The sequence below is a fragment of the Balaenoptera ricei genome, chromosome 16 (genome assembly GCF_028023285.1).
Source record: "Balaenoptera ricei isolate mBalRic1 chromosome 16, mBalRic1.hap2, whole genome shotgun sequence".
In the NCBI taxonomy this organism is placed as follows: domain Eukaryota; kingdom Metazoa; phylum Chordata; class Mammalia; order Artiodactyla; family Balaenopteridae; genus Balaenoptera; species Balaenoptera ricei.
Window position 1 is genome coordinate 5017836 of NC_082654.1, and position 13982 is coordinate 5031817.

Sequence of the window (13982 nt, forward strand, 5' to 3'; positions counted from 1 at the left end):
TAAGAGTGAAACCGGCAAAAACAGAAAAGGTGAAGCAAAGGAGAGGGGAAAAAGGCCTTCATTCTCCATTTATGCGTTTATTATTTAAAATTTGAATTCATAATTCAACAATTAATTTATTAAATAATTTAATCTAATAAGTTATTAAATATTTAAAAATGTCTTATTTTTTAAAAGGTCTTGTATACTTTAATTGCAGATCTACAAAAGGCAGATTTGGCAACCACCAAGGGTGGCATACATAAGATGGAGACTGTACCTTCCTCCCCTGGGGAGGGGGGTGGGTTTCATGCATATCCCAGAGGCAGGCTGGGAGGCTCACTCAGCCCCCTGTGCTGAAACACAGGTGGGCACCCCACATCAAAGGGAAATATCTGAGCATACACTACAGTTCACTAGTGCTTAATGCCTCTCTGAGAAAAAAATGTTGCAAAACTTAAAATCTAAGCCTTATGAAAGCGATCATTCATCAATAAACCAAGTCCTGGTTTATTTCCCATGTTTGCTGATGAAAGGTTAAAGAAATGGTAGTGAATTTTGCAGAAGAATCCAATCCACCAAACTTCAGGATATAAAATAAGCAGAATCTGAGCATTATTAGGCCATCAAAGAGGTTAGTTGTTTTTCACCAGTACATGGATCAAATGGAAAAGAAAATTCTTCATATCAAAGAGACATCTAGTGTAGGTGTTTCTACACCACTGCTAAGTCAGGGGCAATTCAATGTAGATGCATAATATCTCACTCAAGTTTGGACAGTTGGTCTGTGAGTTTTAAAATCCACCTCCGAATCCCATATTATGTAATCACCCTGTTGTAGGGGTGAAGGCTTCTTCTCATCCCCCACCTGGTTCTCCATCACGAGCACATGTCTGAATCCCTATTCCTGCCTTCTGGGATCCAAATGCTCAGGCCACACCACAGGCACATAGACTCATATCTGTGGGGTGAGGGGCAGGGCCTGGAGAAAAGGTCTACAGGGGGTCTCTCACCTGGTGGCTCAAAAGGAGCCCAGAGTACCCCTTCCTCCCCCTGACTTTCCCTGTCTCCCAATCTCGGGTATAAGGAACAGCCTTGCACCCTCCCGGCCACACTTGTTCACATCCTCCTTCCCCCTTCTTTGATGCTGAACATGATTAGCTTCCCTTGCTATTCGAAGTAAACAGAAAGAGCATCTGAAAAGTTAATCAAAGGCTGACATCCACCCTCCGAGACGCGAAATTATGAAGCGATCTGAGTACGCCTCTCACCACCCTCATGTTGGGTAAGGAAAATGTTACCTTACAATCTGCTCTGACACGGGCCTGTGAAATTTAGGGGGCAAATCGAGTTTGGGCTTTACTGTGAAGCACTGAATATCTGAAGGTCAAAGGGGTTAAGGACCATAAGGCAGAGTGGTCATCAGCCAGGAGCAAGGTCCCACGTACACCCAACCACCCAACCAAACGAGATCGCCATCATTTTATATCCGACATGGTTGGCTGAAAGGATACACTGGCCAGCAGAGTTTTTAATATCGTCGCCTGGTGGAGATGTTGTCTTCATTTTCTCAGCATTTGGAAATTGAGTTAATAGACGAGCTTCAAAATCTTCCCTGCGTTCATACTCCTTCCCTCGGTAAATGAAAACTTTCCCCTGGAAACAATGACATTCATTAAATAACACCCCAGGGGAAGGGCCAGGAAAAGTTCACACATAAAGGCATTGGTCTTCAAAATGGGCTTGACAGTTTTTTTTTAAATGTCACTGAATTGAAGAACAGCTTGTAATTGCGGTGATCTTACTAATCAAGAACACAGGAAGAGAAGCCAGGTAAGTTAATACTGTTTAAGAAGCACTAAAGATGATGTTACTGAAGTCTGGTAGTACATTTCAGTCTTAACAGTAGCAATCAATGTACAAAACCATGAGAAACCAAGTGAGTGACTAAAGCCCACACACTAGTGGGCATGAAATGGTCAGACAGGGTAAAGGCATCAAGGCAAGTGGAGGAGAATGGTGTCCGTATCAACTCCCCCCACACCCCAGGTAGGCCCTAATTAAATAGTTTCCATCCTGCCAGAAAGAATTCAAGGGAGAGATAGCCTCATCCACCAGAGGGCAGACAGCAGAAGCAAGAAGAACTACAATCCGGCAGCCTGTGGAACAAAAACCACATTCACAGAAAGACAGATAAGATGAAAAGGCAGAGGGCTATGTACCAGATGAAGGAACAAGATAAAACCAGAAAAACAACTAAATGAAGTGGAGATAGGCAACCTTCCAGAAAAATAATTCAGAATAATAATAGTGAAGATGATCCAGGACCTCAGAAAAAGAATGGAGGCAAAGATTGAGAAGATGCAAGAAATGTTTAACAAAGACCTAGAAGAATTACAAACGAGATGAACAATACAATAACTGAAATGAAAACTACACTAGAAGGAATCAACAGCAGAATAACTGAGGCAGAAGAATGGATAAATGACCTGGAAGACAGAATGGTGGAATTCACTGCTGCGGAACAGAATAAAGAAAAAAGAATGAAAAGAAATGCAGACACCCTAAGAGACCTCTGGGACAACATTAAACGCAACAACATTCGCATTATAGGGGTCCCAGAAGGAGAAGAAAGAGAGAAAGGACCCGAGAAAATATTTGAAGAGATTATAGTTGAAAGCTTCCCTAATATGGGAAAGGAAATAGACACCCAAGTCCAGGAAATGCAGAGAGTCCCATATAGGATAAACCCAAGGAGAAACACACCGAGACACATAGTAATCAAATTGGCAAAAATTAAAGACAAAGAAAAATTATTGAAAGCAGCAAGGGAAAAACAACAAATAACATACAAGGGAACTCCCATAAGGTTAACAGCTGATTTCTTAGCAGAAACTCTACAAGCCAGAAGGGAGTGGCAGGATATATTTAAAGTGATGAAAGGGAAGAATCCACGACCAAGATTACTCTACCCGGCAAGGATCTCCTTCAGGTTTGATGGAGAAATCAAAAGCTTTACAGACAAGCAAAAGCTAAGAGAATTCAGCACCACTAAACCAGCTCTACAACAAATGCTAAAGGAACTTCTCTAAGTGGGAAACACAAGAGAAGAAAAGGACCTACAAAAACAAACCCAAAACAATTAAGAAAATGGTAACAGGAACATACATATTGATAATTACCTTAAACGTGAATGGATTAAATGCTCCAACCAAAAGACACAGGCTTGCTGAATGGATACAAAAACAAGACCCATATATATGCTGTCTACAAGAAACCCACTTCAGACCTAGGGACACATACAGACTGAGAGTGAGGAGATGGAAAAAGATATTCCATGCAAATGGAAATCAAAAGAAAGCTGGAGTAGGAATACTCATATCAGATAAAATAGACTTTAAAATCAAGAATGTTACAAGAGACAAGGATGGACACTACGTAATGATCAAGGGATCAATCCAAGAAGATATAACAATTATAAATATATATGCACCCAACATAGCAGCACCTCAAAATATAAGGCAACTGCTAACAGCTCTAAAAGAGGAAATCGACAGTAACACAATAATAGGGGGGACTTTAACACCTCACTTACACCAATGGACAGATCATCCAAACAGAAAATTAATAAGGAAACACAAGCTTTAAATGACACAATAGACCAGATAGATTTAATTGGTATTTATAGGACATTCCATCCAAAAACATCAGACTACACTTTCTTCTCAAGTGCGCATGGAACATTCTCCAGGATAGATCACATCTTGGGTCACAAATCAAGCCTCAGTAAATTTAAGAAAACTGAAATCATATCAAGCATCTTTTCTGACCACAACGCTATGAGATTAGAAATGAATTACAGGGAAAAAAACGTAAAAAACACGAACACCTGGAGGCTAAACAAGATGTTACTAAATAACCAAGAGATCACTGAAGAAATCAAAGAGGAAATCAAAAAATACCTAGAGACAAATGACAATGAAAACACAACGATCCAAAACCTATGGGATGCAGCAAAAGCAGTGCTAAGAGGGAACTTTATAGCTATACAAGCCTACCTCAAGAAACAAGAAAAATCTCAAATAAACAATCTAACCTTACACCTAAAGGAACTAGAGAAAGAAGAACAAACAAAAAGCCAAAGTTAGCAGAAGGAAAGAAATCATAAAGATCAGAGCAGAAATAAATGAAATAGAAACAAAGAAAACAATAGCAAAGATTAATAAAACTAAAAGCAGGTTCTTTGAGAAGATAAACAAAATTGATAAACCATTAGCCAGACTCATCAAGAAAAAGAGGGAGAGGACTCAAGTCAATAAAATTAGAAATGAAAAAGAAGAAGTTACAACAGACACCGCAGAAATACAAAGCATCCTAAGACACTACTACAAGAAACTCTATGCCAATAAAATGGACAACCTGGAAGAGATGGACAAATTCTTAGAAAGGTATAACCTTCCAAGACTGAGCCAGGAAGAAATAGAAAATATGAACAGACCAATCACAAGTAATGAAATTGAAACTGTGATTAAACATCTTCCAACAAACAAAAGTCCAGGACCAGATGGCTTCACAGGTAAATTCTATCAAACATTTAGAGAAGAGCTAACACCCATCCTTCTCAAACTCTTCCAAAAAATTGCAGAGGAAGGAACACTCCCAAACTCATTCTATGAGGCCACTATCACCCTTACACCAAAACCAGACAAAGGTACTACAAAAAAAGAAAATTACAGACCAATATCACTGATGAATATAGATGCAAAAATCCTCTACAAAACGCTAGCAAACAGAATCCAACAATACATTAAAAGGATGATACACCATGATCAAATGGGATTTATCCCAGGGAGGCAAGGATTCTTCAATATATGCAAATCAATCATTGTGATACACCATATTAACAAATTGAAGAATAAAAACCATATGATCATGTCAATAGATGCAGAAAAAGCTTTTGACAAAATTCAACACCCATTTATGATAAAAACTCTCCAGAAAGTGGGCATAGAGGGAACCTACCTCAACATAATAAAGGCCATATATGACAAACCCACAGCAAACATCATTCTCAATGGTGAAAAACGGAAAGCATTTCCACTAAGATCAAGAACAAGACGAGGATGTCCACTCTCACCACTATTATTCAACATACTTTTGGAAGTCCTAGCCATGGCAATCAGAGAAGAAAAAGAAATAAAAGGAATACAAATTGGAAAAGAAGAGGTAAAACTGTCACTGTTTGCAGATGACATGATACTATACATAGAGAATCCTAAAGATGCCACCAGAAAACTACTAGAGCTAATCAATGAATTTGGTAAAGTTGCAGGATACAAAATTAATGCACAGAAATCTCTTGCATTCCTATACAACAACAATGAAAAATCTGAAAGAGAAATTAAGGAAACACTCCCATTTACCACTGCAACAAAAATTATAAAATACCTAGGAAAAAACCTACCTAAGGAGACAAAAGACCTGTATGCACAAAACTATAAGACACTGATGAAAGAAATGAAAGATGATACCAACAGATGGAGAGATATACCATGTTCCTGGATTGGAAGAATCAATATTGTGAAAATGACTATACTACCCAAAGCAATCTACAGATCTAATGCAATCGCTATCAAAAGACCAATGGCATTTTTTACAGAACTATAACAAAAAATCTTAAAATTTGTATGGAGACACAAAAGACCCAGAATAGTCAAGGCAGTCTTGAGGGAAAAAAGTGGAGCTGGAGGAATCAGACTCCCTGACTTCAGACTATACTACAAAGCTACAGTAATCAAGACAATATGGTACTGGCACAAAAACAGAAACATAGATCAATGGAACAAGACAGAAAGCCCAGAGATAATCCCACACAACTATGGTCAACTAATCTATGACAAACGAGGCAAGGATATACAATGGAGAAAAGACAGTCTCTTCAATAAGTGGTGCTGGGAAAACTGGACAGCTACATGTAAAAGAATGAAATTAGAACACTCCCTAACACCATACACAAAAATAAACTCAAAATGGATTCGAGACCTAAATGTAAGACCAGACACTATAAAACTCTTAGAGGAAAACATAGGAAGAACACTCTTTGACATAAATCACAGCAAGATCTTTTTTGATCCACCTCCTAGAGTAATGGAAATAAAAACAAAAATAAACAAGTGGGACCTAATGAAACTTCAAAGCTTTTGCACAGCACAGGAAGCCATAAACAAGACGAAAAGACAACCCTCAGAATGGGAGAAAATATTTGCAAACGAATCAACGGACAAAGGATTAATCTCCAAAATATATAAACAGCTCATGCAGCTCAATATTAAAAAAACAAACAACCCAATCCAAAAATGGGCAGAAGACCTAAACTGACATTTCTCCAAAGAAGACATACAGATGGCCAGGAAGCACATGAAAAGCTGCTCAACATCACTAATTATTAGAGAAATGCAAATCAAAACTACAATGAGGTATCACCTCACACCAGTTAGAATGGGCATCATCAGAAAATCTACAAACAACAAATGCTGGAGAGGGTGTGGAGAACAGGGAACCCTCTTGCACTGTTGGTGGGAATGTAAATTGATACAGCCACTATGGAGAACCGTATGGAGGTTCCGTAAAAAACTAAACATAGAACTATCTTACGACCCAGCAATCCCACTACTGGGCATATACCCAGAGAAAACCATAATTCAAAAAGACACATGCACCCCAATGTTCATTGCAGCACTATTTACAATAGCCAGGTCATGGATGCAACCTAAATGCCCATCGACAGACGAATGGATAAAGAAGATGTGGTACATATATACAATGGAATATTACTCAGCCATAAAAAGGAACGAAATTGGGTCATTTGTAGAGACGTGGATGGATCTAGAGACTGTCATACAGAGTGAAGTAAGTCAGAAAGAGAAAAACAAATATCGTATATTAACGCATGTATGTGGAACCTAGAAAAATGGTACAGATGAACTGGTTTGCAGGGCAGAAAGTGAGATACAGATGTAGAGAACAAACGTATGGACACCAAGGGGGGAAAGTGGCAGGGGTGGTGGTGGTGTGATGAATTGGGAGATTGGGATTGACATGTATACACTAATATGTATGAAATGGATAACTAATAAGAACCTGCTGTATAAAAAAATAAATAAAATAAAATTAAAAAATTCAAAAAAAATTCAAAAGACCATGAGATTAAGGTGGGGCCTCAGAGCCTGAGCTCAACTTTCCAAGCTGGCTCCTATAGGTCACAGCCAAGAGATGAACAGAACCAGAGCGAAGAGGGTCCAGACCAAAGCAGAGGGACCCAAGGCTCCTGGCCTCCCCTGGTGCTGAGAGGGCAGAGGTGGTGGCCGGACTCCCCTCGTGGAACGTTTGGAGTTGCCGTGTGCACAACGAGCCATCAACGGATGACAGGGTAGGGCATACAGAGTGCTCCTCCTAAAGGCTGGAGTCTGTCCCTCTCAAATGCCACTTCGTCACCTCCACAAAGTCTGGAGAGTCCACCTGGGGGTTGTTTTGGGTGGCAGGGCTGGGTGACCTCGAGGGAGGGTGATAAGTAGGTAAGCATTCCTCTCTACTCAGGCTGTCTCGTTGAGACCTGTCTCGTGACACGGTCACTCTGTAAATATGTCTGTCAGGAACGTTCTGATCCCAAGATGGAACTGATCTCCATACCTTCAGAGATTCAACAAGTGTGTTCTGAGTGGCAGCTGAATCACAGAAAGGTGTCAGTGGGTAGTGTGATGCGGCAGCTGGTTCTCGAAGCCCTCCACCTCCCCCCACCCATCTTCTTGCCCCATCTCAGGGCTGTCTCAACATCAATGAAAACTGCCACAAGGTTTTCCTTGTTGCAGTGAGCAGAACCCACAGAACCCGAGGAACAGGAGGCTGGGGGCTCGTGCTTCTCCTCCTTGGACTTGGCTGCTGTTTCATCAGGGACCCTGGGCAAGAGGGTCCGGGCCAGCCAGTCATGAGTTAGGGGGCAGCCCTGTTATCTCCCCTGACCTTGGACGGATGCCAGCGTGCAGGAGGGGGAGAGGGGGGGAGAGGGGGAGGAGGAAAGTGAGGGGGCAGGGGAAGGATGGGGAGAGGGAAGAGGAGGAGAAGGGGGAGGAGGAGGAGGAAGGGGAAGAGAAGACACACAAACAGATGCATCCTAGAGACTCAGCTCAAAGCCAAATTAAAATTTGTCTAATTAATGAATTTTCACAAAAACAGAGCCCCTGTGGCATTCCATTTATCCCCTTCCCTAGTCCAAAGTTATTCCGAGTTCTTGTAAATCACTAAAGAAGGAACAATTTAAAAATTGAATATGTTTTTTTCACTTTGTGCTTAGGTATGTCTTAAAGTACCCATTACAGGAGAAAAATGTGCTCTTTCTTTAAAAAAATAATCTGAAGCAGAAACCAAAGTAATATGTAGTCTTAATTAGAAATATAAATACACACTATGGGCATCTTTTAGGGCTATAAAAAGCCAAACATTTCAGAAATTCAGGGTGATTTAATGTATAATAGGCTACTACGAAACTAGCATGCATTTATTATACTTTACACTAGAAGGAAGACATAATAATAAAAATGTATATAAAGCCTTTAACAGAAAAACACTAGTGAGTTATAAATGAACACACTAATAACATTTTCTAGAAATGTCAATTACTTTGCATTTTGAAGTGGTCCATTCAAGCCTGAAAACAGGAGGGAAACGTACATATAGTCAAAGATATTTATTCCTTGTAAGAATCATAAATATTCATATAAATGCAAAAAACCCCAATGCGATCAATTCTTAAAGCAAAACAAAGCAGAGGGGCCAGCGAGTCAGTTCTCAGAGGCTGTGCTCCCGGCACTGAATGAAGTAGACAAACATCCCACCCACTTTTTTGTAACTGCTAATGTCATTGTCAGATGGAGCCCTGACAGGTAATCTGTGAAGCGTAATGAGTGTATTGCTATAGGCCCACAGAATTATTCGGGGGTGGGGGGGAAGTCAGTTCCATATTAATCAAGCCCGTTAAACTCGTTATTCGTACTCTGCATTTTGCCCTTGTGACGGGCAGGTGACCCAGCACGGTCCCTGGAGCACGGATCTCATGTGACCTCCCAGGACAACCCTGGCATCAGTTGGCTTGGGGGCTGCAAAATGCTCACCCGGCCCTGCTGCCTCCTCAGGACGCCAGGACAGAGCCGTAGTGCCCTTAAATTATGGCACTGTCCAAGGAGGGCCACACATACACTCTACACCCAGCACAGCACAGGTCAGCTGTGATTTAGGGCCTGTCCCTCCCTCTCAGTCTTTCTTAGAGACACACACACACACACATACACACACACGGAAGCATATGTACAGATTCACATACCTTAATTAAAGCCTTCAGCAACATTAGGTGACTTCAACTCCAGGCTCATTATCCCCTTTGGATTGGTTTTTTACTTAAAGTTAATTTCAAAATCCTCCCTAACCACTATCTTAAATGCCACGATGAAGGTGACGGTGTTAAGGAGAGACTGACCAGCAGTGACAGGGACAGGCCAGATGCCCCAGGCACCCAGCCAGGACCCTGCGTGAGCGTATCAACTAACAGGTCACCTTCTGGAGCTGGTCAGCCCTGCGAGGGCCACTTGCTGACGTTCCTATACAGAATGACAGGTCCTCACCAAGTAAGTCCTTCCTGCTGGTGCCAGCGTGAAGGGATGTCTTATACTATCAGGGCCTCCTGTGGGATCAGAAACACCAGGGCCAAAGGAACACACCTCTGGGGCTACAGAAATCTCCCAACTGGATCTAACTGCCCGGGACAGGTGTGCCCTAGGCAGAGAGCTCCTGCTTCTCTAAAACCAGAAGGATCACGCATGGTCTCCCAGGATAAGAGAAAACCAGGTGACATTAAAAAAAAAAGGTCATAAGAAATGACAGGAAATCATGGTCAACGGCATCCAAGAATGAGTTTTTGAGAAACTCGAACAATTCTACTAGTAGGCTAGGCAGCATTTATTTACACAATTTCTGGCCTCATGATTATTGGGTGACTTGGCTGGTGATCACAGTATTTCTTCCATCATGTGTCAAAGAGCACATGCTTGTCTCAGAAATGGAGTACGATTCTGAGTTTCCAGCACTGGGAATCCATTTCCAGTTTCTCATATAATTAAAAATACTCATGTTCATAGCAGTGTTCTTCATAATAGGCAAAACAACCCAAAGTCTATCAAAGGACGGATGGATAAACAAAATGTGGTACATCAGTATGATGGAATATTACTCTTCCATAAAAAGGAATGACGTTCTGATACACGCTACCACATGGATGAGCCTTGCAGACACGACACTCAGGGAAATGAGCCAGACACAAAAGGACAAGTTTTATATGATTCCACTTAAATGAGGTCCCTAGAACAGGCAAATTCTGAGACAGAAAGTAAAAGCGTGGTTGCCAGGGTCTGGGGGGAGGGGAGAAGGGGGAATTATTGTTTAATGGGATCAGAGTTCTAGTTTGGGAAGATGAAAAAGATCTGGAGATGGATGGTGGGAATAGTTGCACAACAAACTAAATAAACTTAATGCCATTGAACGATACACCTAAAAAGGGTAAAGATGGTAAATTTTATGTTATGCATATATATCTTACAGAATTTTTTTTTTTTTTTTGGCCGTGCCACGCGGCTTGTGGGATCCTAGTTCCCTGACTAGGGATTGAACCTGGGCCCCTGGCAGTGAAAGTGCGGAGTCCTCACCACTGGACCACCAGGGAAGTTCCCAACCACAATTTTTAAAATATACATAAATCTCTGAACAGGAGTTCTATTTGGGAAAAATGAGATGCAAAGTTTATATGCAATCAAAAAATATGATCAGCCCCTCGCTGGCACCCTAAGTCAAGCACAGAGCTGTTAAAATAATACAAAGAGTCGGACTTCGGATGCAAAGTCCAAATTCTTCCTCGGAAAGGGAAGAGGCTCACTGCCCAGGGAACAATCCTGACCCAATCAAAACAGAATCCAAAGTTACCCGAAGGAACGTGGGGAATCCTTGTCCGTAGTAACCGACAGCAAAATAGTCAGGCTTGGGTCTTATCACCTTGACGATGTTTTCATAAAATTGAGCCTGTTTTTTCTGAAAGGAAGAAAGGAAATGCATTTCAGGTTTGAATGGAGTAGTTGAACATCCACGCATCTGGATTCTTCCAGCTTTGGCAGTTCTAGCGGGTGGGAGGGGGAGAAGGCGGGGGAGCGGTGCTGATGCAGGCATTGAACTTAATCTCACCACAAAGCTTTGACAGTACTCCTCACTCACCCTCCAACATTCAGCAGGGGAATTTGACCAAAAAGCCAAATTCAGCAACCAGTTGTGATTTATAGGTGTTTTAATAACCAAAGAGGTGCCAGAGAGATGGTTTTTCTTCTGATTAAATGTCTGATCTTTAGGATTTTTTAAAAAAAGATATCAGTCAGGTAATGGGATACATTACAAGAGAATTTAAAAGGGCAGAATTCTGTTCCACATTCATGATATACATCACAACATCATAAGTCGATCTGCTGAATAGAAAAATGATACAGCAGAGAAAGCAGTAGTTAGAAACGGATAGCTTCTGTGGCAGGAGAAAGGTCTGGGCTAGCCTCCATCTGTCCCCCTCTTGTAGACAGGCTCACAGTTTTAAACGAGTGGAGACTCCTGGAGACCTCTGGGCCATCAAGACCAACGTACACCTAGACTCAGCAGTTGTTCACATATAAGTCGTTCAGAGGCATCTTAGAGTTTGGTTACAAAAGCTCACTGGGGAATAAAAAGTGAATACTCATGGGCCAGAATCAACCAGCAAATAAATCAAGTGTCCTCCTGGACAAAATGAAGGACAATCCCAACGTTCAAAGGAAAAGAAAAATTCCAGAAGAACAAGCTGAGACTGCCTGTTCATTTAAAGAGAAAGAAAGACCTACCAGCAATTCGCTAAGTTGTTCATAATCAAATATCTCGTTTTCATACTGCTCAGCCAGTTCCTTGCCCAGGGCGATGGCCTCTTCCCACATCTGTGAGGGAAAAGAAAGCAACAAGGGAAAGAGAAACGCAAACCTGAATCATGCGGTCAAAAAGTAATGCTGCAACACAACCGTTCATGATGAAACAAGCTGGAAACACACTCGCTTAATCTGAAAGCACTGGAAAAATACAGATATTTTCTAGAGGCTCATGGCCTTTGGCTCGGGCATCAGTTGACCAAATTGGTCAGCTACTGGCTCATCAATCATGGTGGCCACTGTCCCCGGTCAGAGCAGTCGGTCCGCCAGTCCTGCCTCGCCTGCTGCTGGCCGCTGACGCCCACCTGTCGGAGCAGCCGTGGAGCTCAGAAAGGAAACCACAGGGCGAGGTTGAGAGGAGCGTTTGCGTAGAAACCACAGGCCTGATTTTGCTACTTTCCCAAACCATCCCATTTAATAAGCTCTACGTGACAGTGGTCAGAAAAACAAGGATCTATTTCGACTCTACATTAAGGCTTGCAAGAAGTTCGTGTTATGTTTGCAGATACCGTCAGGATGTAAAATCTGCCATCGTTTGGAAAGGGAGAATTTTTTATGGTAATGGTTTAAAAGTGGGTTTCCCAATCAGGGAACATTTATTAAAATGCTGATAAACTTTTGACACATGTGGATTAATTTATTGATACATGTGGTAGGCCTGAATTTCCCTTATTTTCCTTGGGAAAAATAAAATACAGTGGTTTACTTGAGAAGAACATGGAAAATATGGAGGAACTATCTCCTCCAGAAAGCCTTCCTGGGTGCCACCCACCCTCTTCCTCTGTGCTCCTACAAGACCCAGGGTTCCGCTACTAAAAAAACTTTGGGTAATGTACTGAAAGTGGAACGCTCCTTTGTCATTCCTCCTCAGGGACTATAAGCCCCTTGAGGGCAGGGCCTGAGCATCATCAAAACCTCTGGACCGTATGGAGCCCAGAACCTGCTCAACAATGTTTCTCCAACAGAAATGAAGGTTGCTGACTTAGAATCAGGAAAGTGTCACACCACCCCACATACTGGGTCCCCAGACATGAATCGCCCACTTCTCCACTGGAACCATCCCCACAAGGTGGTAGCACCGTTAGGGCAGTGACTGCAAGCTTATTCTACCTCCAGCGAGATGCCACCTGCATTGTCTTGTTAAACTCCTTTGCCTTGTCAGGTGGGTATCTTTATTACACCTGTTTGGCAGATAAGGAAGTTGGGGATCAGACAGGTAAGTTACCTGCCCAAGGGCACACAGTGGGGTGTACTCGGCCCAGCTTGGTCTTTTTCTGATGTTCTTGCTCTCGATGACTTAGTTGGAGGTGCTATAACAAAATCCCACACAACAGGTATTTCCTTCTCACAGTTCTGGAGGCTGGGAAGTCCAAGATCAAGGTGTAGGCAGATTCAGTTCTTGGTAAGCGTTCTCCACCTGACTTGTAGACAGGCACCTTCTTACTGTGTGCTCACATGGCCTTAGGAGAGATCTTTCTCTTCCTCTTCTTATAAGGGCACTAATCCCATCATGGGGGGCCCCCACCCTCATCATGACCCAATATAAACATAATTACCTTCCCAAAGCCTCACTTCCAAATATCATCACATGGTGGTTAGGGTTTTAACATATGAATTTTGGAGGGATGCAAACATTCAGCCCATAACAATGACCATGTGCCAGTACTTCCAGCTGCCCCACACCCCCTCCTCCTGGAATGGGTTTTAAAGGATGCTGAGCTAGTCCCTAACTCCAGGCTCTCACTGAGACCACAGGGAGCCGGCTCCCATACCTGGCATACCCTTGGCACTGAACCCTCACCTGCCTGCCAGTCTTTGCCTTTTCTTAGTAGAACCACACTATCAAAGACCTTACTTATTACTGAATCACCCAACAGACTTAAAATACTCTTTACACAGCTGCTACTTAAAGAAACCGTCTGCTATTTTTGACGAGAAAAAGCTATTCTGAAATTGCATTTTAATACT

General features: G+C 42.1%; 1 protein-coding gene across 2 annotated transcripts in view; it reads right to left on the reverse strand.

The window, feature by feature from the left end:
• DOCK1 (dedicator of cytokinesis 1) overlaps positions 1-13982 on the reverse strand; it is a 527932-nt gene that overhangs the window by 36587 nt on the left and 477363 nt on the right. For both annotated transcript variants that reach the window (XM_059900693.1, XM_059900694.1), the window contains exons 39-42: positions 11937-12026; positions 11005-11109; positions 1494-1635; positions 1281-1359 (exon numbers count right to left, since the gene is read on the reverse strand). In XM_059900693.1, coding sequence (XP_059756676.1) covers positions 1281-1359; positions 1494-1635; positions 11005-11109; positions 11937-12026 — 416 coding nt within the window. The remainder of the gene's footprint in view (positions 1-1280; positions 1360-1493; positions 1636-11004; positions 11110-11936; positions 12027-13982) is intronic.